This window comes from Procambarus clarkii, chromosome 43, assembly GCF_040958095.1.
Source record: "Procambarus clarkii isolate CNS0578487 chromosome 43, FALCON_Pclarkii_2.0, whole genome shotgun sequence".
In the NCBI taxonomy this organism is placed as follows: Eukaryota; Metazoa; Arthropoda; class Malacostraca; order Decapoda; family Cambaridae; genus Procambarus; species Procambarus clarkii.
The window spans coordinates 38,231,901-38,255,789 of record NC_091192.1 but is presented as its reverse complement, the minus strand read 5'-3'; the positions used below and the strand labels follow the sequence as shown (position 1 = coordinate 38,255,789).

At 38.6% G+C, this 23,889-nt stretch overlaps 1 protein-coding gene across 3 annotated transcripts in view; it reads right to left on the bottom strand.

The window, feature by feature from the left end:
- The window catches only part of LOC123755620 (uncharacterized), a 147,147-nt gene that overhangs the window by 18,501 nt on the left and 104,757 nt on the right, over positions 1–23,889 (bottom strand). For all 3 annotated transcript variants that reach the window (XM_069300304.1, XM_069300305.1, XM_069300303.1), the window contains 13 exons: positions 21,086–21,233; positions 15,395–15,620; positions 14,190–14,999; positions 13,526–13,927; positions 11,070–11,266; positions 8,112–8,267; positions 7,605–7,751; positions 7,151–7,439; positions 6,089–6,198; positions 4,412–4,628; positions 4,075–4,233; positions 952–1,086; positions 112–748 (listed from right to left, as the gene is read on the bottom strand). In XM_069300304.1, the coding sequence (XP_069156405.1) occupies positions 112–748; positions 952–1,086; positions 4,075–4,233; positions 4,412–4,628; positions 6,089–6,198; positions 7,151–7,439; positions 7,605–7,751; positions 8,112–8,267; positions 11,070–11,266; positions 13,526–13,927; positions 14,190–14,999; positions 15,395–15,620; positions 21,086–21,233 (3,633 nt within the window). The remainder of the gene's footprint in view (positions 1–111; positions 749–951; positions 1,087–4,074; positions 4,234–4,411; positions 4,629–6,088; positions 6,199–7,150; positions 7,440–7,604; positions 7,752–8,111; positions 8,268–11,069; positions 11,267–13,525; positions 13,928–14,189; positions 15,000–15,394; positions 15,621–21,085; positions 21,234–23,889) is intronic.

The window sequence follows — 23,889 nt, the reverse complement described above, 5'->3', positions numbered from 1 at the left end:
ATACAGAACCAAAGACAAATCCAATGAAGACATCAGATGCACCAAAAGTGTCCAGAATCAATTGTTTGATCAAGAATGACTCCACTGTTTACAGAAAATGTTTATACTCACCAGCAAATAAGCAGCAAACTATCCACCCAAAACACTGAGAAAAGATGAACGTAATGCTGGATGTCACTCTTAATTCATCACTCTCCATATCATCATCATCTTCTTTGTCCTCTTCAAGACCCCAGCCTTCTTCCTCAAACGTAGCCCTTTTCTTCATTTTACCTCTCTTGTTCTTGGCTACAAAGTGCACAATGTAGTTGAATGTTTTGCGTAATTCCGAGAAAAAATTCAAAATTATTGGGGAACACTTTTTGGCATTTGCAGTTTCATGATCATCATTTACTAAATTAGGTAAGCTTGTTGGGAGTGCTGCTGAAGGCGGAGCAGCAACAGAGTTATTTCTGGCCTCGGTGCCAGTATTTTTCCTCGAGCGTTGTGTTATCTGTGTGTTCTCTTCTCTTTGCAGTAATGCTGGATGGAGTACATCCGATTTTAAATCGGGCAAATCTATATCTTGGGCCCAACCGGTTAAATTCCTCCACATTTGAGCATTGATGTCATAAATATCATCACCATTCACCTTATCAGTTTCCTCTTGGCAATTTTCGTGTATATCATTGGCTGTTGGAGTACCAACCATTTCCTTCGTGGCTCTTAGGGTGTCTAACACAGTCTTAGCATTGTATTCTTTCTCTTCCTGAAAATAAAATTACATTGAATGATTAACAAATTTCAGTTCTTAGTATGTGACCAAAATCATTCATTTCAATTCAACAAGGAAATTACTTTTATTTCAAACTAAAAATGACTTCACTAAACTTTGCATGGATTGGGCAACTTACGAGTCCTCCAACATATTCATATCAAAGTTGCCAAGTGACAATACTTGAAAATACTAACCAGTCTATTACTCATTTTGAAGACCATTTCCAGCAACCACTGCACTGGTAGCAGCAGCATGGCAATGAAAGCACCATAGTAGAGGGATTCTATATGCATGTCTGGCACCATCATTGTATGGTCACTGTTTATTTTCTGTCAAGTAGATGTTTGAATTTCATAATTACGCTCTTACATAATGCCCATATCTGTATATTCTATATAACCCACATGAATATAAACCCACATGACCCAGCAGTCCGCAATACAGAGTTTACCTATAGGTATAGGCAAGAGCTCATTCGGCATCAACTAAACAAGAAGAAGGAAGCCCTCCAAACCTTTATAGAGCAGGCGGAGCATCTGTTAAACAAATGGACCCAGTACGACATCCCTATCCAACTCAAGCAAACCATCAACAGTGAACTATTTAACCTGAAACAACAACATAAAACTCTTGTAGAAACAAAGACACTCCGTAAGTTAACATCCCTAAACGGTGGACAGCTAAAAATCCCTCGTCCTAAAGATGGCTACTTTAACCTGACTTCTTATGATCTTACCCAGGACCAACGAGACCTCTTAAATCTTGGTCTAAATTGTCAATTCTTATCTAAACCAAAGATGCATCAAAAACGCCTGGAAATCGAAATGCTTCTGGACGATATCCATAAGCTAGAAGACAACAAAAAAGTCATCACCACTGACACACTTCAAGCTGAACTACTTGCAGAAGCAGGGAAAAAACGAGGAACATATTCATCTACAATCTTAACCCCACGACTCAAAGAAGCAGCGAAACAACTAAAAAATCTGAAAGACGTAACAATAAGAAAAGCCGACAAAACAGCAGCATATGTATTGATTCCTACCCATGAATACATGAACAAAATCAGCGACATCCTAAGTGACGACTCCAAATTTCAACGAATCACGAGGAACCCCGTAGAAGACCTTAAGCGGAAAGTAAACAAAACAATTACAGCAATCAACGCAAAGAAAGGTAGTGTGCATTTCAATAAACTTCAAGGCGACTATGGCTTAGGATATGCCTACGGTAATGTTAAGACGCATAAACCAGGTAACCCACTACGCCCTATAATCAGCCAAATACCAACCCCAACTTATCACCTGGCAAAGAAACTCAATGAACTCCTAACTCCATACACTCCAAGTAAGCTTAGTCTACAATCATCAGCAGATTTCCTAGAATTGATCAAATCTACCCAGCCCGATGGAATCATCGCTTCCCTGGACGTTGAATCCCTTTTTACCAACGTCCCAGTCGACACAACCATAGGAATGATACTGGACAGAGTATACAGAGACGAGAGCACCCCCAAATTAGACATACCTGAGCCACACTTGAAAAGTCTTCTCGAAGCATGTACAAAGGAAGCCCCTTTCATCAGTCCACAAGGAGACATGTATTTACAAATAGACGGAGTAGCAATGGGCTCCCCCTTAGGAGTTTTATTTGCTAATTTTTATATGGGAACCATCGAAGATAGGGTCTTCAGTAGCAGACAAAAACCAACTGTATACTGCCGTTATGTAGATGACATATTCGTAATAGTAAAAGACTCAGATGAACTAATTGACCTAAAAAGACACCTAGAGAGAGAGTCAGTACTCAGATTTACACATGAAAATAGTGAAAATAACAGTCTGCCCTTCTTGGATGTACTAATAACAAAAACAGGAACCTCTTTAAGCACCAACGTATATACCAAGCCCACCAACATAGGATTATGCCTGAACGGTAGAAGTGAGTGCCCCCAAAGATACAAAGCCAGTGTTCTCAATGCCTATATTCGTCGAGCGCTTACCCACTGCTCTGAATGGAGCAACGTGAGTAGAGAGTTTGAAAGAGTAACTCAGGTATTGGTGAACAACGGATATAGCAACGCGGAAATAAACGCTGCTATAAGAAGACACTTGGACCGTTGGTATAATTCAGAACCTAGAACAGAAACCACAACACCCCCAATAAAATTATATTACAAATCAACCATGCACAGTGAACATATAAAAGAGGAAAGAATAATGAAAGAAATAATCCGTAAAGGAGTAAAAAGCACTACTCCTAACCAAAACATAAACCTGATAATATTCTACAAAACCAAGAAGACTTCCGAACTCCTTATCAAAAACAGCCCGAAGCCGACGGAGAACCCTCTACAGCAGTCAAGCGTTGTATACATGTACACTTGCCCCCATGAAGGATGTAACCTTCAATGTAAGTACATAGGTATGACGTCGACCAAGCTGACGAGGCGTTTGACATGCCATCTTCAATCTGGTGCCCCTAGGAATCACATGAGACAAGCCCATGACATTACTCTAACAAGAGAAATGTTGAACAAGAATACTTGCATAATAGACAAAACCCAAGATTCAAGAAGATTACAAATTCTTGAGGCAATTCACATAAGAATAGAGCGACCTACCATGAACACCCAAATCACGGAACTATTTACTCTACCCACCATGAGAGTAAGGACAAGACAAGAACATATCGATGCCAACACAGAAGACAATGTCCAACATAACAGGCCAATTACACTGGATTAATCTTTGTGTTTAGATAGGAGATGCCTCGTATGGGCCAATAAGCCTTCTGCAGCCCCTATGTTTATCCCTTATGTATCCCCCCATGTTTTCACCTTCATTGTATTATCACCTGACCTAATGCGGGTATAAAATCAACTAGTATTGTAAGATCTGTTCACTTGAGAATGAACCATGGAGGTTCGAAACGTCGTGCAAATTATACAAATAAGTGTAATACACTCTATAGTAAATCACTTCTTTTCTTCACCTTAAAAGTACGAAAATGAGTTTTGGAGAACTCCTATTTCAATTAAGCCCTGATGCTAAGAAAATAGTTAGAGGGATAGAAGCCCTAAACCAGAAAATAATAAATACAGAATATGCGGTCATATTCAATGAAACATGTTTGAAAGAAAACCTGCTGCCAGTATACACCAATATTCTATATACTGTACATATATGAAAAGCTGTGCAAAATTTCCACCATTTCAATTAATATTCATTCGTACTTGGTGTGTACAATCAGAAATTGTTGTTACTTGCAGCGCAAGATTTATCAAGAACTCTCAGACCCCTGACTGCATAACTTACCTGTACAACACTAAGAGAAACTGTTCCCATACAGAGGCACACAATCAGGCAGATAGTGACCCTCTGAAGGCGATACAGTTTGGCCGTGCTTGATGTAGTGAGCAGTGACGTCCATAACATGTGCTCACTGGCATACTGGGGTAGGAAATGCTCAAAATCCTGAGGGTTTCAAGAAATTAATGTCAAAATAGAATCAAGCAAATTAAATCGAACCAATTTTAAATTCAACTTCGAAAAAGCCATTGTAATTATCAGATTATAATTCTTACGCCGAGTATTCACAAGTTAAAATATTGGAAAGAAAACAATTAAACAGTATTAAAGAACCATAATATACCTGTAAAAATGTTGTAGGGCTCTCAAGTGTAATCTCTCTCTCAATCTTAGCATCCTCTGCTTGTACCGAGAGCCATCGGTAACATGGATATGCATACCTGGCTCCGTGCACCAAGTCAGCAACGCTCGTTTCACAGACATACCAACCAGACTCACTACCACCACTGTTGTCGTGCCACACTTGTACCTTCAGGATGTCCCCTAGCTGCTCAGCAGTTCTGTTAAATGAAGAAAATGCAAAATTAAAACTTCAGAAATGTCCCCCAGTGGCTCAGCAATTCTACCTACAACAGAAAATAGAACCTCAATAGATTCTTTGATTGCAATTTTAATCTTTCATTAGAACAGTAATTAAAATAATTAACTATTGCAAACTATCTACCATTCTTTCTATGCACAGAGTAGCTAACAAGAACTTACGTACGTTATAGTGGACTCTACTCAAATGGAATTCTCTCACTGGAAAGTCGGATGGAAATGAATTGGCCAACCCGTGCTAAGCACGGGTTGACTTTGGATACACAGAACAATAAAGAAAGTGTCAGTCAAGTGCATGAGGCAATAAAGGACAGGAAATCCCAATAAATACAGAACTCTGTTACAACTTGAAATGAGGTCATGGATAACTGTGCAGGGAATATTCTTGTGCCAATTGTTGAAATAGGCACAGGCACAGGCAAAGGCGAGGGCAATGACTTTAAAAGTGATTCTGGTGTTGCGACCCGTGGGATACTTAGAGAAGTCTTTGTAAAAATTTATTGTATGTATGTACCTTACCTAAATAAACATTTTATTTTTTTTTTTTTATTTAAGTTGGTGTGGATGTTGACTCGGAAAATATACAAGAATGGTTAGTGTGATGCAAATGATTACAGGTAATAATGTGATGCTGACTTGAAATAAAGGTAGTAGGATGTTCATAAACAAAATTGTTGAAAGTATTTCTTGTCACAGTGAAGAAGGATGACGAGATGGGTGACGATACAATACGATTCCAGTTTAAGCAGCACTGATGTTCTAATAGATGTTTTATCAGTCAATCTTGGCAATGCCAATCTCTATCTATAAAACACTTGCACACATTTTGATATCAACATCACTTGAGAGTACAATACTAACTTTTTAAGCATGTTCCTAATTTTATTTCAAGTTTTAATGCATTAAATTCCAATCTAGTGAATGCATGGGCTTACTCTGCCCATGTCAGTCTGCCATACTACCATAACAGATTCCTTCCACCGTATTCCATTTTCTAGTATAGTGTCCCATTCACATTATTTTTTATTTTATTAAACCTTTTCTGATCTGAATCAGAAACTTGGTTGCTGCCTTAAACAAGAACCTGCTGTTCCCATGTACAGGATTAGGCACAGTTGCAGCAGGTCAACATTTTGTACTAGCACAACACAGATCTTTTCAAATGTCCCTTAAGAGTCACACTGGTCTGATACATGCACTAGAGAATTTCCTCATCTAGTCTGAATAGTCTCATGCAGGCTAATGCAACTGAACTCAAACCCCCATCAAGGTGCTACTCCTCACCAGAGACCATAAAGCTACACTCTACTAATCACTAGTTGGTCCATCTGGCTGCTGTATTCAACGACCGCCAGGTATCACCAACCTGGTGATACCTGGTGGTAGGCGATACCTCCGGTAACTAGTCTCGAGCACTTACGTCAGAATGAAGGTGCACAAGGCCCCACGAGTAAACAGTTGACCAGTCTGCTGTGATTGCAGCTCTCTAGTTTCACTCATCCCATGTGTACCATGCAGAATGGCATACACCTGAAAAGAATTATTTCTGTATTTAAGTTTACAATTAAACAAGTACTATCACAGGTCAAAAATCATTTACTAGTACTGTAACTGTTTAAGCCAACTAAAGATTTATATATAGAGTATACAAAATAAATGCCCAAAACGCTTTGCGTAATAGTGGCTTTAGGCATTGTATGTACTAGCCCTTACTATAAACCCATCACTCTTTGTAAAATCTCTTTTATGTATGTACCTTACCTAAATAAACATTTTTATTTTTTTTTTTTATTTTGATATATTTCTTCATTCATAAATATAATATTATATTAAAATTAAAGTATAAATTATTGTACAGCATTTGGAGTCGCACATTAACTGTTTTTTGTCCACTTTTAGTTAAAATTGCTATCATTTATACATTTTTACAGAATACCCAACATTTAAAACTCACAAATCTATAATTGATAAGTCTGCCTCATTGAAAGCTTCAAATTATGTTAGATCTGAGAGTTGGGGTTTTAATTTAATTCTTTTGTTGCCAGATTATTATTATTATTAACATCTTTATTGACAAAATTAATTACAATTTTGCCTAATCTGAGGATTTTGATAGTCTTATTAAATTGAGGATAATGCTAGTATTCACTGTCACTGTTGCCAGATGTGAAGAAACCTGCAGGACCCAACCTACGAGACAACACCCCCCCCCCCTTCCACTCGTAATGGCTTGGCACTTTCCCTTGATAGTTCCCTCCCTCCCCTCCCCCTCACTCATGTCAACATGTTTTGTTTTTTTTATAAACTGGTGCCCAATAAAAGAATTGTGTAAAGTATTGGTCTTTTGTTAATAATGCAACTTTCCACTCTCAGAAATAGTTACACGTTTTAAATTATGATCACAAAATGATATAAACAAAATTAAGCACAATGACAACCTTAAAACCAAAGGAATTAAATGACCAAAGATAAAATGTCCTACCCGAGCAGTAGTGCCAGCATTCCATTGTGTGCCCGTCTTGATGGTCAGCAAATACGCATATTCATGGTCAGGTTTATTGTCACGCAACCAGATGTTTCTTCGTCTGAGGCGATGCCTGTCTGATGTTTGTAAAGCCAGTGCCAATATGAAGTACACGAGCAAAAGTAGCAACATAAAATAGAGGGCCAAGTACGTCTCGTGTAACATTAGTTTATTGACTTCCACCTTGCTCTCATCTCCTAATATAGGAATGGACTGGGCTCCATACACTGAGAAATGTGATTTGCAGCTGTAAAAGAATGTTTATATTTTAACTCAAAAGATATATAAAAGACTAATTAAATGAATTCAGACAAGATAAGTTCCAAATAAGGGCACAGTTGATAAAAGAAAAACCACGATAAATTGTTACCACACTGCACCATAGGAGAGCACTGATGGCGGCGGATCTCACCTGCACGTTGTATAATCCCAAGACGATTCCTCACCGATGACAGAACAATTTTGGTGATGCCAGAGGGTGTCACCCCACACCAGACACTGCGACCACCAGCCACTCACGAGGAAATTGGCACCCATGTCACTTGAGTTGTATCTTGCCCTGCACGTGATTAGTTATTTTATGAAGACAATATAAATACCAACTATGTAAAATTTATCATCAAACCCTTAAATATTTGTAATAAATAAATTACTATTATTACTAATGTAAAATTTGTTATCAAACCCCCTAAATATTTATAATATATAAATTACTATTATGACTATTTCACTCATTCAGCATAAACTGTTATAGCTTTATACAAATTGATCTTTTGAATGTAAATATTTGTTTAATTTCAGTCACAGCACATGGTAGCAATAATGACTTGGACATTCATGTAATGCCAAACTAACCTTTTGCCTTTTTTAAAATTCGCTTATATAAAACATCAACACAATTAGGTAACACTGCACTTACCTATTATTTGTATAGCTATTTTTATCCATGATGATGAGCAAGAGTTTGCCATACGGGAGTTGGGCTGGAGGGATGAAGAGAGACACTTGGGATGGTTCATTAGCAGCCATCACTTCTTGTTTATATATTGGCTCCTTCAAACTCTGCATGTCATTGCTGCCAAAACAAAAATCGTAAACAATTTTCTCTGCGCTAGAATTATCGTAACCTTACGTTATTATTGAAATTAATTAACACCAAGTACATATGCCCGAAACGCTGCGCGTGCTAGTGGCTTTACAAGACTGTAATTACCATAATTGTATCCTCACATTCCTTATGTACATTCTTGTATATGCATAAATAAATAAATAAATAAATAAATATAATAAAAACACACAATAAAAAATAAACACACTTCTGATGTATAGAAAATTTTGCTACAGTATTGTTAAAATTACTTTATATTTTTGTAAACCTATATCATTGTTGGGAACAGGTAGCCTTTTAGTATCAAGGTCTTCTTAGTGAAAAATGAGGCTTTCAAAGCAGTCACCCATCCAATTGATGACCAGGCACAGTGATGCTTAACTTGGCCTAGCAAGTGATACACATGTGAGATTAGGAAAATCTTTCAAGTACCTAAGAAATGGAAAGCACATAGAGAGCAATTAATTGAACTTAAACCCCCAAAAATTAGAAAGCATCACACTCAAACTGAGCAGAGGGTAAAACAATTTACCCAAAGCAGAGATGTGTCAATCGTTATGTAAACCAAATCCTATGCAGGAAAGAATGGGAACACAATCTTTGAACACCACCATACCAAAATAAGAGGAAGGACCAGAAGGCAATCCTTACAATGGAGTTACACACATCCCTGTGCACTGTCTGTGGGACAAATGATCCCACACATGAGCTATAAACTTCTACTAGGATATAAGGGGATCCTCATCCATCCTACCCAACCCTGAGAAAAGGAAAAGAATGGCTAACCTTCACTGCCATGAATAGCAGTGAAGCAGAATAGCAGTTGGCTTCCCACTCCCTCTGTTGCAGATTTTTGGGTATGCAGTCCTGGCTCTCACAAGCACTGGCCTCCAACAAGTACAAGGCTGGGAACACTTGCCTCCTGGGTCCTTCAGGGTTAGCCATTACAGACAAGTCCCTGAAGGACCCAGGAGGCAGAGTTCCCAGCCTTGTACTTGTTGGGGGCCAGTGCTTGTGAGAGCCAGGACTGCATACCCTTAAAAATCTGCAACAGAGGGAGTGGGAAGCCAACCCCTTACTAACCAAAACATCAGTAGCTAAAAGTGCTTCAAAATAAGCTTCAAACAGAGCTCTTCCAAGAGCTCCTGACTTCCAAGTCTGAACCCTCTATAAATAAACCATTATAATATGTTCTCATGTATAGTTAATGAATAAAATTATTAATCACTAATCATCATCATCGTCATCATCAAACCAGAAGGCCTAAAACCTTTTCCTTATAAAAAGGAATCTTGTGCAGCCTTCGCAAAAGCTAAGAAACAAGTCCCCCCCCCCCATGCCTGTTCCATTAGTTAGTAGTTGGGCACTGATTTGAACAGGATGACACTGGCCAACCCAGAGTGTGGAATGAACCTTGATCTCAAAGAGAGAATATCCGAGTTCCTCTCTAGCAACAGTACTGAAAAGGGAATTGGTGACGAATGTTACATTTCCCTGAATGATATTAACCCTGCCAAATGGGGACATTCCCAGAACTTTCCTCCGGAACATCAAAGTTTCATAATTCGGAAAAGAAATAGAATGCAGTATAACAAAAATAAATACAGTACAATATCATTGTACTGTATTGGAAACATCCATTGTACATCCATTGTACAACATTGGAAACAACAAATTGGAAACATCCTATAATTCTGATTAATGGTAACCCTAAAACTATGTAAACTCTAACTCTAAAAGTACAGTACTGTACTCCACATTTTATTGTAATTTTTTGTATGCAAGTCATCCTACTTGAACCTTTAAATTAACAGTTGACTTACAACACTGGTACAGTAGTCTATTTGGATCAACATGCCTGAAATTGTGATCTTGCTGGCAGCATGCGGCAGATCTTCACACCAATACCTTTGATTGTGCTGGCTTGCTAGATGAGTATGCCGAGCCTCCACACACCTGAAACTTTGCTCACCTAATACAGCGAACAAAGGTCCAAAGCAAGTCTCAGGTGGGGGACGGATGGGCTGTATCCAAGATGATGCAATTTGAACCCAGTAAACACACACACCTAATAGCAAATCTCGCTTGAAATCGATCCATAGCTTATGTAGAAAATTTAAACACAACAAAGTTTCTATGTTGTAAGAACTGTACCATGTAAAAATAATGTTCCTGTAATACAACTAGAAAAATCAAGTTCAAGTTCATGCATTGGAAAAGCAGAACAAAATTGTACAGTCCTGTATATGGTACAAATGTTGACATCAGGAAATTGAAAGTCTTGCTTGCTTTGTGAAAGTTACAGAAATGTTTTTCTATTCCTCTGTACCAATAAGGGGTTTCCTTAAATCTTCAAGACAGCCAAATTTGCATATACCATTTCCGTAAGTGAAATCCAAGGCACTGCAGGAATATTTCAGAGTTGACTTTAATTTGATGTGGCCGAGTACCAGTGTTCTCTCTTCTCAGTAGCAATATGCAACATCCTAAACCCCCTGAAGCTTTGCTCAACGACTTATAATGCATGGCTGGGCAAGGTTCCAGGAGGCTAGGTTATCACAATTCCTTATCTTGTAAACATGGGTTCCCAGGAAATAAGGTCACCACAATTCATGTTAACCTAGTAAAGTCCATTATAAAAACGTCAGCAACATTTCCAAGTATAGAAAGCACAATAGCTTATACCTGACTCCAGCTGCAAGAAAGAAGGGACAATTCAAGCATGCCCTTAAACTTGCCATATTCAAAATTTATTGCAGAGATACTCACCAAATTAGTAATATAGCTGCCACAGGATAATCGGGATTCAACACTTTAGTGATGTGCAGAAGGATGTGCAGTGCAAAACTATCATGCTCCTTATTGACCATAAACTCGTACACACTCAGGAACTGTGCAGTGAGAAGTCCTGGCAGCTGAAAATTGTATCCATTTCCATTACGCAGTACAGATCGCTCTACTTTTACCTGAAAAAAATTAAAGCTCAAATAATTTCTTGAATATACTGTGTAGAACTTTTTTTTTTATTTATAGGTGACATTAATAGGCATGAATAACAAGTTGCTAAAGAAACATTAGACTCCTTATAGTCTCGTTTGGATAATCTTATAGAAAATAATAATAATACAGTGATCTTTAAAGTGAATTGGTTGGGGGCCAAGGAATGTGTGGAGTATAAAATGTAAGGTTTTGAGTGTGAATGATTTGATGCGAGGATGATAACTCATCCTGCTATTCTCATGGATAGGAGTATGCACAGTTTAAACAGGTTGATGATATGCACTGGCAAAACCCAAATTTAGTCGTGCCTATGTCAGGTCATATGGTGCAAGGAAACCATGAGAATACATAATCCAGTCCAGAAGGTATCCTGTAGCACAATGGTCAGCACAATAGCCCCGAGTTTGATTCCTAGGCAGGACAAAACGTTTGGATGAGTTTCCCTTTTATCTGATATTCCTGTTCACTTAGGAGTGAATAGATACTGTACTTTGAAGTTAAACAACTGTTGTGGGTCACATCCTTGAATTTGTTTATCATTGACCAAGGATGCCTTTGATAAACCTAACTAGCAGCCGATCAGAATACACATGGAAAATATAAAAGTTCTAAATTTGTATTCTAGTACCAAGTCATTGAGCTCAATCAATTTTTTTTCTCCTTTGAAAGCCATGTTGTGCCTCCATCACAAAATGTACTCTTCTAGTGTTCTACACAACTTTTCCTGATGACTTTTTCCAGTATTTTGCATGGGATACACGATGGTGGCACTGATTTACGGTATCTGATTCTGCAACTACATATGCTTTTCTCCAGATTTCAGGAAGTTCTCCTCTCTTATGCTGAAAGCTATAGCTAATGAGTAACACACAATCAGTTAGAATTTAGTTAAAATTACTTCTGCTGTTCTATTGCAATTTCTGCCATTACATTCAACATGTAATTATTATCATTCTTTTTTTTCTATTGCAGTTCAATTCATGCTTTTGATCTCAATTAGTTTTAAGTTTAGGTTTTTAAGTTTTTCCCCCACATCTTGCCCGAAATGCTGTTCATATTATGGCTTTAGGTATAGTATATACTATACCAGCTCTATCTAAAAATCCAACATTCTGCTTGTAACTCATTTTGTATGGATGTGCTCTAACCTGAATAAACTATTATTAATCCTTGCAGCTTCCTTCAGTAACCACAATGGTACCTGGTCTGGTCCAACTACTTTTGCTACATCCAGTTCCTCCCTGTTTTTTGTTTTTTTTTGTACTACTTCTACAGTAATTCTGATTCAGTATAGTTTCTGGTCATCTGTTATCACCTCTCCTTGGACACCAATCTGGTTTTGTTTAATTTGTAGACCTCTTTATACCACTTGTTGAGTTTTTCACACACTTCTTTGACATTCTTTCAGTGTTTCTCCTCATCCATGCAATTTGATAACAGTCTTGTACTGATGTTTTCCTTTGTACATGGCTATGCAGCAGCCAAGATTGGTCATTTACTTTTCTTGCAATGTCGTTTTCAAACTGCTGCTCTCCCTATCCTGATGTACAGTACTTTTTTCTGGCCCTCTTAAATGCTTTTCTATACGCCTCTACCTTATGTCCTTATAATTTTCCATTATTTTTTTTATCTTCTTTGTTACACTGACTGTTGAACCATGGGGGTTGCAGTAGTGGTTGTGGTGCTCTAAAATTTGCCATTAGGAGACTATATGGCAAAAAAAAAATCACTATTTTTTACCATCATATAGCCTTAAAGTTTACCTGCTTGATGGGGTTGTGAGAGTTCTTCTACTCCCCAAGCCTGGCCCAAGGCTAGGCTTTACTTGAGAGCTTGGTCTAACCGGCTGTTGGTTGAAGTGGCCTGTAGGCCCCACATCCATCACAGCCTGGTTGGTCCGGCACGTCTTTGAAGAAAATTATCAATTTTTCTCTTGAAGATGTCCACAGTTGTTCTGGCAATATTTTTTATACTCGCTTGGAGGATGTTGAACAACCATGGACCTATGATGTTTATACTATACAGTGCTCTCCAATTGTGCCTATGGCACACTCTTCACTGTTTACAGCCAATACATAAAGGTTTTCTCCAGATATACTGTAGTATGAACTTTGAAAAGTTTTGAAAACAAGAATAAAATATAAATCTAAGGAAAGCTAAAGGGAATCATTGAAACTTCAAGGATAGTAGTAATCACTAATATCTGGGGAGGGAAAAAAGCTTACCTTAACCTGACGAAGAAAACTGCTTGGCACGTGCAAGTCAATATTGACAACTTCAGAAGTAATCGGGTCCTTAGTAATGTTATATGGTGATTGCTTGTGCTCAAGAGACTGGACCAAATGCACTCCATCAGGAACACTGTTCGGCTCAAAAATGAACGAAAGCGAATGGTTCCATCTATTGATATTCTCCGCGTCAGCCAAAAAACCTTGATACTTGAGAGTCTCGGTAAAGTAAACCAAGGGCTGCTCTTCACGAAACCTGGTTTTGGTCTCTCTTCCCATGACATCTAGAATAAGACTGATAACTGTGTTGCTCATCTGGACACTAGTTGTGTTTCCGTCATAAATATCTGACTGCTTGTCTAGCACAGCTGATGACAAAACAAAATATTGTTCCACAGCCTGAAAATAAATGCACATACAAATTAAAATTATGATATTAGTAACAATCCATGTTTATTAGGATGAATAGAAGGCTGCTACTGTATACACAGTATAATGCATACAAGTCTTAAATATTTTAGACAATTCATATTCCCTAACTTTTAAAAGTAAGAGGGTGAATACTGAACAGAAAATTTTATATAAAGCATTTAAGTTCTACTCAATAAAAATAGATCAGAAAACCATTGTAAAGTTTGAGAAACAAAAACAAAAAACATACCTCTGCTTTCACTTCTGGATTATATGTATACATCATTCTCCTTGCTACTGTGTGCATTGAAATTATGACACGGGAGTATGTCTTGCTAGAGATGAGCTCGTCATTATCCACAAGGTTCTGAAGAGCAGTCAGGACCTGAACAACTTCCATTTCATCCCGAACAGGAAGATCTGCTACAATCTTTGTCAGATGATCACGGGCACAAGACTTCAATAGATTAACCTTAACAAAGAAGTCCTTGTTGTCTTGAAATGAATATTCACTATTGTATGGCGAGGCATTTGCAGGCTGAAGGATATCTTTGCAGCTGGTTTTATAGAATAAAATAGTCAAGATGTTATCAAAGATGGTCTGTGTCATATCGCAGTACTTCATTACATTTAATTCCCAAGCAAGTGTTCGCACTTGTTGCAGCAGAAGAGAAGGGCTCTCATTTTGTATAGTAGGTATTTCTTGGAATAGCGACAATATACCATCTCCTGTATTACATCTTGGGTAAATAATAAGGTTCATTACAGGAGGATATTTATATGAAACACCTTTCCCATCAATGGCCTTAATTGAAACATGAACATTGTAGTCTTTGGACTCTAAGCCTGAAGGAAGTGGAAAATCAATGAATGGTCTTGCACCGTGATAGAAAACAAATTTTGTACCAAACCCCTGAGATAAAACTGTGCCTGTATCAAGAGACAGAAAGCTGTAGCTCCACTGGAGAAGGACTGGATTGTAATGACCATGGACCTCATCACAGGAGCCTCGAAACCATGCCCCGTTTTTGTCAGGTAGAGGTGTTATTCGGCAGTTTTCCTTAAAAGGGGAAAAAATATATTGAAATGCAGTATGATACAGCCTTCTAATACTGTACTAAAATAAATACTGATCACAAATGTCAGTATTTTTTTTATTTAGTCTAAGTATTTTTCCCACCTCTCGCTCGAAACGCTGTGTATTAGTGGCGTTAGGCACAATATGTACTAAAGTACAGTAGCTCTATCTAAAAATCCAACTTTCTGTTTGTACTGTAATTCATTTTGAATGTACTGTATGTACTTTTACCAGAATAAACATTATTATTATTATTTGTATTTCTTATACATTTATTAAAATTAATAATTTCAAGAAAAAGATTCCGTAGTACTAAAATTATAATTAACAATATAGTCATTCAACATATTGCTTACAAATAATACTACAGTACTTACCACACTGGGAGGTGGAGAAAATTCAATTAACTGTGTGGCTAATCCAGAATTGTTTGTGATGGAGTTGTAAGTATTTAGGTACAAAAGGTAGCGGGCCTTAGTTTTCAAGTAATCTGTATAGAGCACTAGCACTGGTTCATGGGTGCCAGTTGATGTCAGCTCCCAAAAGAAGTGGACATCAATCTGGGCTTTCTCACTCTCGATCACCAATGGACCAATCTTAGAACTGAAAAGAAACCAATATATCACTCAAAACATGTTAAAAGACCTACAGTATCATATATACTGTACCAGTCAAGAACAAATCAATTGGCTAAAGAATACACAACACACAAATTGAGAGCAATAGGCTTTTGTCACCATTAACCACAATAACTTCCTTCTCAAACTCCAACAATATAGGGTCGGAGCTAACGCCATTTGATATTTGCAATCTTACCTCAATGATAAATAAGCACCAGTATGTTTCTGTGAACGATGCCGCTTCTCTCACTATGCCATTTAACACTGGTATTCCACAGGGTTCATGCTATTCCATACTTGGTGTACTACTCTTTCTCACATGCATCAATAGTCTTCAAAATGTCATTCAACACTTTAAACCAATTCTATTTGCTAATGACAAACTTCATTTTTTCCCATGCTAACCCATTTATTCTAAATGACAGTGAATACTGAACTAAATAAAGTCCATTTGTAGTTGACTGCTGACAAACCCTTAATATCAATAAAATATTTTATATATTGTTTGGTAACAAGTCCAACAAATCAAATTAATGTAAGAATTATGAATACCAAAATTATGAGCAGAGGAGATGGGCAACAGGGCTAACAACACTGCAAACCAGGCATGATAGGGCAGATCTCAATGAAATTTAAAATACTGCACAATTTGGACAATGTTGATATGGAATTTTTTTTTTTTTCAAAATGTCAGATAAACACAAATTAAGAGCAATGGTTTCAAACCACAAGCAGTCCATTTGGCTGCATGTGTAATGGTAAGACACATGCCTGCCGTTTTGCGAGCACTTTGGCCTGGGTTCATATCCTGGCCGAGGAGGATTTACTGGGCACCAATCTATAACTGTAGCCTCTGTTTACCCAACAGTAAAATGGGTACCTGGTTGTTAAACGATTTGGCAGGTCGTATTTTGGGGAATGTCAGGATTAAAGACTTGCCCAAAATGCTGTGTGTGCAAGTGGCTGTACAAGAATGTAACAACTCTTGTAATAATAATAAATAAAAATAAATAAAAATAAATAAAAATAAATAAAAAATAAATAAAAATAAAAATAAATAAAAAATAAATAAAAAATTAATAAAAAATAAATAAAAAATAAATAAAAAAATAAATAAAAATATATTATATATATATATATTATATGTATATATATATATATATATATATATGTATATATATATATAAGTATATATATATATATATATGTATATATATATATGTATATATATATATGTATATATATATATATATGTATATATATATATATATATATATGTATATATATATATGTATATATATATATGTATATATATATGTCGTACCTAGTAGCCAGAACGCACTTCTATGCCTACTATGCAAGGCCCGATTTGCCTAATAAGCCAAGTTTTCATGAATTAATTGTTTTTCGACTACCTAACCTAACCTAACCTAACTTTTTCGGCTACCTAACCTAACCTATAAAGATAGGTTAGGTTAGGTTAGGTAGGGTTGGTTAGGTTCGGTCATATATCTACGTTAATTTTAACTCCAATACAAAAAAATTGACCTCGTACATAATGAAATGGGTAGCTTTATCATCTCATAAGAAAAAAATTAGAGAAAATATATTAATTCAGGAAAACTTGGCTTATTAGGCAAATCGGGCCTTGCATAGCAGGCCGAGTACGACGTTCTGGCTACTAGGTACAACATATATATATATATATCTATATATATCATACATACATACATACATCAGAATCTGAATCTGAATCTGAATATATGTATGTATGTATGTATGACTGAGAACAAGAGAGTTTTTTACCCACAGGGTTATAAACCCAGGTAAATCTTGCAGTATATATAGAAATACTCGTATTGTTTACAAAATCTACACTTTATATTTTGAAGGGGCAATACAATCATCAGATAATAAATTATAAATCCTTGTCAATAAATAACTTTGCCTTTTATTTCCTGGCAAGTATCATTTGTGCAAACCTATTTTGGCGACAGTCTTTAATTAGCCTACAAAGTCTGTGGAGATAACAAGGTTATCACAACGCTAATCCTGTCGATTTTCTCGAGAATTATTACCAAAGTTGCGTCCAAGTGTGAAGGCGTTTGTTGGTTTAGAGCTTGGAAGCGCTCTCAACCCTCTGGAAGTTGGTAATACGGTCCAGCGTGTCACTGGGCTCTCGCTATTCACCTCCAGAGGATGACACTAGGCGCTAACTTTGTGCATCTTATAGAGAAAGTTTGCTCTGCGCTTAAAGAAAATGGCCGGGTGAAATGCCAAGCACCGGGGAATGGGGGGCTAGTCTTGCACACCTCCCTGTATCCATTTCCTTACTACCCCCCCCCCCCCCACCCGGTGGAGGCGGCTATTAAAATATAAAGAGTCATCTCCCTCAAAAGAAACAATGCATGTGAAAAGAAAGCTCAATTATGCCAAGAGTGAAACTTTTAGTAGGCTCTAGCCTCCCCCCATTCCCCATCCTCCCCATCACTCCCTACCTAAGAAATAATTACCACCGCCAACTTTCAACTCTGAAACGAGGAGGCAAGAATAGAACTTGAAACACAGCACTTAGTTGAAAAAGACAAGGATACCAGAGTTATTATGAATTTCTGTTATTTTGTACCGAAACCATTTTGCATCCCGTCCTCCTCAATATTAAAAAAAATATTACATTTGGACCAAATTAGAATATCTAACTCATTACATTTCAGTGTCTCAATAACTTATATAGCCTCAAAAGTTAAAATAACTCTTAAAGGGGTAAATATGTACAAAGTATAAATTGAACTAGAAGTTCAGATAAAACTAGGGCACGAGGAATGTAATGAATTCCACCTGTTCTTGGCATCAAGTGACGGACCCGTTCACAAGTTTACCTCTTGCCTGAAGACGCCTAAACTTAAACGATGAACACACTAATTACCTTTGATCCTGCCATTACAACTACAATAGCTCAACTGTATATCTTAATTATATTACTTTCAGCTGTAGTGCTTTTTATCTGTAAAAAAAAGGGCTTGGGGGGGGGGGGGGGGGTTAAATTTAAAGACGTTAGGCTTCTAAAGATGGCAAAGACCTGAATATGGGTGAGCCTTCTGTTGGCAGTAAGATAATCTTATGATACCAATTTGGCTTATCAGTTGACCAGTCAGCACCCTGTCCTCGGGTAGCGTGGGTCCCGAACCCTGGATCAATCACCAGCTGTTGATGCAAGATACACAAAACTGGTAGGCCAAAACTGATTTTTAATTTGTTAACATTTATCAATATAAACCAGTTTGAATGAAATTGAGCCATTGCTATTTTGAATTTTCTTTATAATGAGAAATACAAATAGGTATTCATAAACGCCTATTTGTACCTTTGTTTGCCGTGTAAGTATGTATTGCACAGGATACTGGAAAACGCCTCAGAATGTTTGACTCTTTCACTATCATTATTTTACTTTACGACCTAAGAATTGACTATTACAAACTGTCAAAAATGTCAGTATACTGCCTAATTATATATTCTCCTACTAAAATGTGAACATTATCTAGCCAAACTCCGACCATTCTGCTGGCAAAATATGTCCTTCACGTAGCGCGCAAGACCGGGAGAGAGAGAAGACTGCCTGTCAGCAACTCGGAATATACAGAGGACACAAAGCCCGGCCCCCTCGGAGAGACGTTCATAACAGAACAATTCCAACAGTCTTTAGAACACGGCAGAACTGTTCATCCGTCCGCCATTGTCACGAGTCCGAGGAACACTGGCGGCTGTGTGTTTTGTCTGAATAATACATCTCTTCCGGACGCGGCTCCACCTAACACAAAGGCACGGGCAAATAAGGATGAGAGTGTAGCCATGAATGGTAGGAGCGTCGTTCTAAAGAGAGACGCCTATTATAGCCAGGGTTAAGCACGTTTTCTTCACGTTAAAACACGTCGTCTACGCGTTCGTCTCCCCCAGCAACCTCGCCATTTGCTTCTTAATGGGTGTCTAGGTTTAAATCATGACTGGTTATCACTATCAATGTTAAATGGGATTCTTGTAATGTTATTTGTCTATTTGTACTCACTGAATTTGTGCGCCCCTTGAGGGACTTGAAGTAGAGGGGGGTAGAAATAGCCTAAGCCACTCTATCCCTTTGAGATGTATTTTTTCTTGTCTCAATAAACATACTTGAACTTGGTTATCACTATTAATTAAACACCGATGAAATAATCTGCAGTAAGTGGGATCATCTTAACATTAAATACATTGTTTACAAATGTCAAAATCTACGCATAATTTATACGTTCCTTGGGCTAATATATTTATAGTATCAACGTCTTTCTTAGGGCGGTCATTTCCAAATCTCTAAAATGAACAAAAAATGCATATTTTAAAAAATGAATATGCACCTTTGCTTCATTATAATAACCAAAATGCACAAATTTCGAAATCTTAGTAATTAACAAATTAATTACTAAAGCCTTAAGCCCGAGGATTTAACCTAAATCAAACATGTTTTATGAGTTAAAATATATAAAAACTTGTAGAAAACATACAAAATACACTTTGGAGAAGTGTATATTTGCTAGATATCACTATATGATGTGATGAATGCTATTTTGTGCTATATTCTCTAACAAAAATTATAATTTTTTTTAGAGAGAATTTTTTAAAATATGCGTTTTTTGTCCTTTTTAGAGATTTGGAAATGACCACCCTAGGAAAGACGTTGATACTATAAATATATTAGCCCAAGGAACGTATAAATTATGCGTAGATTTTGACATTTGTAAACAATGTTGTATTTAATATTAATTAAGATGATCCCACTTCCCCAAGCAGAAGGACAAATTATACCGTCCTTCTCGAAGTGACGCAGGAGGAAGGAGTGCGCGCGCTCCAGCTCAGCTAGACGTCTGCCCACCCTACAGGCTCATTTCTATTTCCTATCACTACCAGCATCATCCCGCTGTCCCTCACTAAGTCTGGTAAACTGCGACTGAGGAGCGTGGCTGGCGTAGCAAGCATCAACTGAGCGAGGATCAGGCCCTGAGTGAGAGGGGGGGCGGCCATCAGGCGTCTAAACATTACACCGCCGCCATCATCCTTGACGTCACTTCCGCTGCATTATTCCTAGTCTTTCCAAACTTTTGTAACTATATGTTTTATTCTTTAAGAATTTGTTTTATGGACATGATGAATACGTTTGAGACAATGTTCAGTTGAATGGTTACCAAGAATTTGTATTTATTTGAATTGTTCACTTCGAGGTACTGTGTATCAATATAGGTCATCTTCAATAGGTATACATTTGCATTCCTGCGCTTATATATTTATGTACGATAAGCTATGACTTTTGTGTTTGCGACATAGTGTAGAACTAAGGCAAAGAAGCGGACGGACACAGACAAGAATGAAGACAGGCAGAGATGGCAGGAAATGACAAGAGAGACCACCATTCACACTCACTCTGTGGGCAGCCTACTGGTTCCATCACCCAGCGTGCCAATGGTGTGGTTGAGAACCTTGAAGATGTGAGCCCGAGGTGAGGCGCTGGCACACTCCTTCCACCGCTCTGGACGGCAGCTCAGATTGGGCACGTCTTGATGAGTCGCGGCTGTAATACATCCAGAGAAAACTAATTTTGGCAAAATAAAAATGGGACGTTACGTTTGGAAGTATTGGAAGTTAAAACACACAATTATTCGCCGGTTTACCTTATATCATCTGCATACGACATGTTAAGCATTCAAAAGGGGAAAAAAAAGATTTAAAGAAATCTGATTTAAAGCAAAAGATTTGAAGAAATATATGGTAATGATAAGTAAATGTAAGAGAGCTCACGCCAACACATCCGGGGAAGCAGAAACACAGCTTTGTGTTCCAGCAATTATAATAAAATACGGACAACAAAGATTCCGTAATTTTTACGAATAATGTGTATGCGTGCGTGCGTGTGGGAGTGGGAGTGCGTGTGTGAGCGGGAGTAAGAGAGGGTGTTGAGTGCATGCATGCCTGGGAGCGGCCGCTGTACACCTGCGCAGGTAATTAACTAATGACCGGTAGAACAGCCCTCTGGCTCAAGTGACGAGGACACCAGGCGGAAGGTCACGTTAGAGGGTGGGGGAGGGGGGGGGGGGTCATGTTAGCTTAGGGGGGAGGGGATACAAGGGTACATAAAGCAAGAGGCAAGTCGTGACTAAAAGGAAACAAGAGGACTGAGATGGTGGGGAGGGGGGAAGTCGGTGGAGTGAATAAATTAGAATGGAACGAGAAAGCCTAGATCTAAAAGCCTAAAATCTAAGAAAAAATAGGAAGATTATGGGGGAACTACCACCTTCCTCTCCCCCCCCCCCCCATCCTCCCAGTAGTAAGGGAGAGATGAGAAGCGTGAGAGAGTGAGAGAGGGGGAGAGGGAAGGATGCACTTACGGACTGCATCCTTCCCACTTATCTCTACTCCCTCCGAAGAAAATTAAAAAGGTATGAAAGTGGGAAATTACTAGGAGGAGAAGAGGAAGAGAAACCTATGCCTGTCGCAGCAAAACGTAATAAGAGGTAGACAGGTAAGGAGGAAAGGTGAGAGAAATCATTACCACAATCCAAAGGAGAGGGAATAGAGATCCTTAGATAGACAATGCTGCTATGTCTATCTTGTCAAAATTCCTTACAATCATATAGGTTACGGTAATGTCTTCAACAAACATAATAACACGGGAACAAATCTACAGGGGCCGTGACGAGGGTTCGAACCTACGTCCGAGAGGATCCCAGACGCTGCCTTAATCGACTGAGCTACGACATGGTAAAAAGAATAACAACACGGGATTAAACCCCACACTTGTGTACTTGTGAAATGTATGTCAAGATTTACACCAAGTGTTTCCGCACTCTCCTGAGTGTCTTATCAAGGTCTGAGTGTGTGATTAAGGCGACTCACATCTGACTAATCTATTTGTCGTTGAGATGCAAGTCTCGTCCAAACCACACAGACACGCGTGCGTGCGTGTGTGTGTGTGTGTGTGTGTGTGTGTGTGTGTGTGTGTGGTGCGTGTGTGTGTGTGTGTGTGTGCGTGTGTGTGTGCGTGTGTGTGTGCGTGTGTGTGTGTGTGTGTGTGTGTGTGTGTGTGTGTGTGTGTGTGTGTGTGTGTGTGTGTGTGTGTGTGTGTGTGTGTGTGTGTGTGTGTGTGGTGCGTGTGTGTGTGTGTGTGTACTCACCTCACCTAATTGTGCTTGCGGGGGTTGAGCTTTGGCTCTTTGGTCCCGCCTATCAACTGGTGTACAGATTCCTGAGCCTACTGGGCTCTATCATACCTACATTTGAAACTGTGTATGGAGTCAGCCTCCACCACATCACTTCCTAGTGCATTCCATTTATTAACTACTCTGACACTGAAAAAATTCTTTCTAACGTCTCTGTGGCTCATCTGGGTACTAAGTTTCCACCTGTGTCCCCTTGTTCGTGTCCCACCCGTGCTGAAGAGTTTGTCTTTGTCCACCCTGTCAATTCCCACACAATTGTGTGTGTGTGCGTGCGTGCGTGCGTGCGTGCGTGTGTGTGTGTGTGTGTGTGTGCGTGTGTGTGTGTGTGCGTGTGTGTGTGTGTGTGTGCGTGTGTGTGTGTGCGCGTGTGTGTGTGCGCGTGTGTGTGTGTGTGTGTGTGTGGTGCGTGTGTGTGTGTGTGTGTGGTGCGTGTGTGTGTGTGGTGCGTGTGTGTGTGTGTGTGTGTGTGTGTGTGTGTGTGTGTGTGTGTGTGTGTGTGTGTGTGTGTGTGTGTGTGGTGTGTGTGTGTGTGTGTGTGTGTGTGTGTGTGTGTGTGTGTGTGTGTGTGTGTGGTGCGTGTGCGTGTGGGGTGTAGAGCTTAAGGAATCAGACACCTGACACTGTGCCGTAGGATAATACAGGATATTAAACTAGACATTTAATTGTGGAAATGTTATTCACGACGCCGAGTTCCTACTCAATTATTCACCCCCCGGTCTTACTCACATAATAACCATATTCACAGCATCTTTACTCGCCTAAGGTATTCAACACTTCTTTATACACCTAATTAACATATTCGCCGCGTCTTAGCTAATGTATATATACCAATTGCATATTCAGGTAATTAAGACGGTTAATAGAGGCGCATCAGTCATCCAATCTACTGGCACCTCGCCGCCTCCCTCTCTCCGTTAGTCCTCCGCCTGTTAACGGCGGTGGCAGATAACGCAGTTAACACCTTTGGTGACATTAGTCTTACTCGTTGACAGCTTCCAGAGCTTTAGTTAT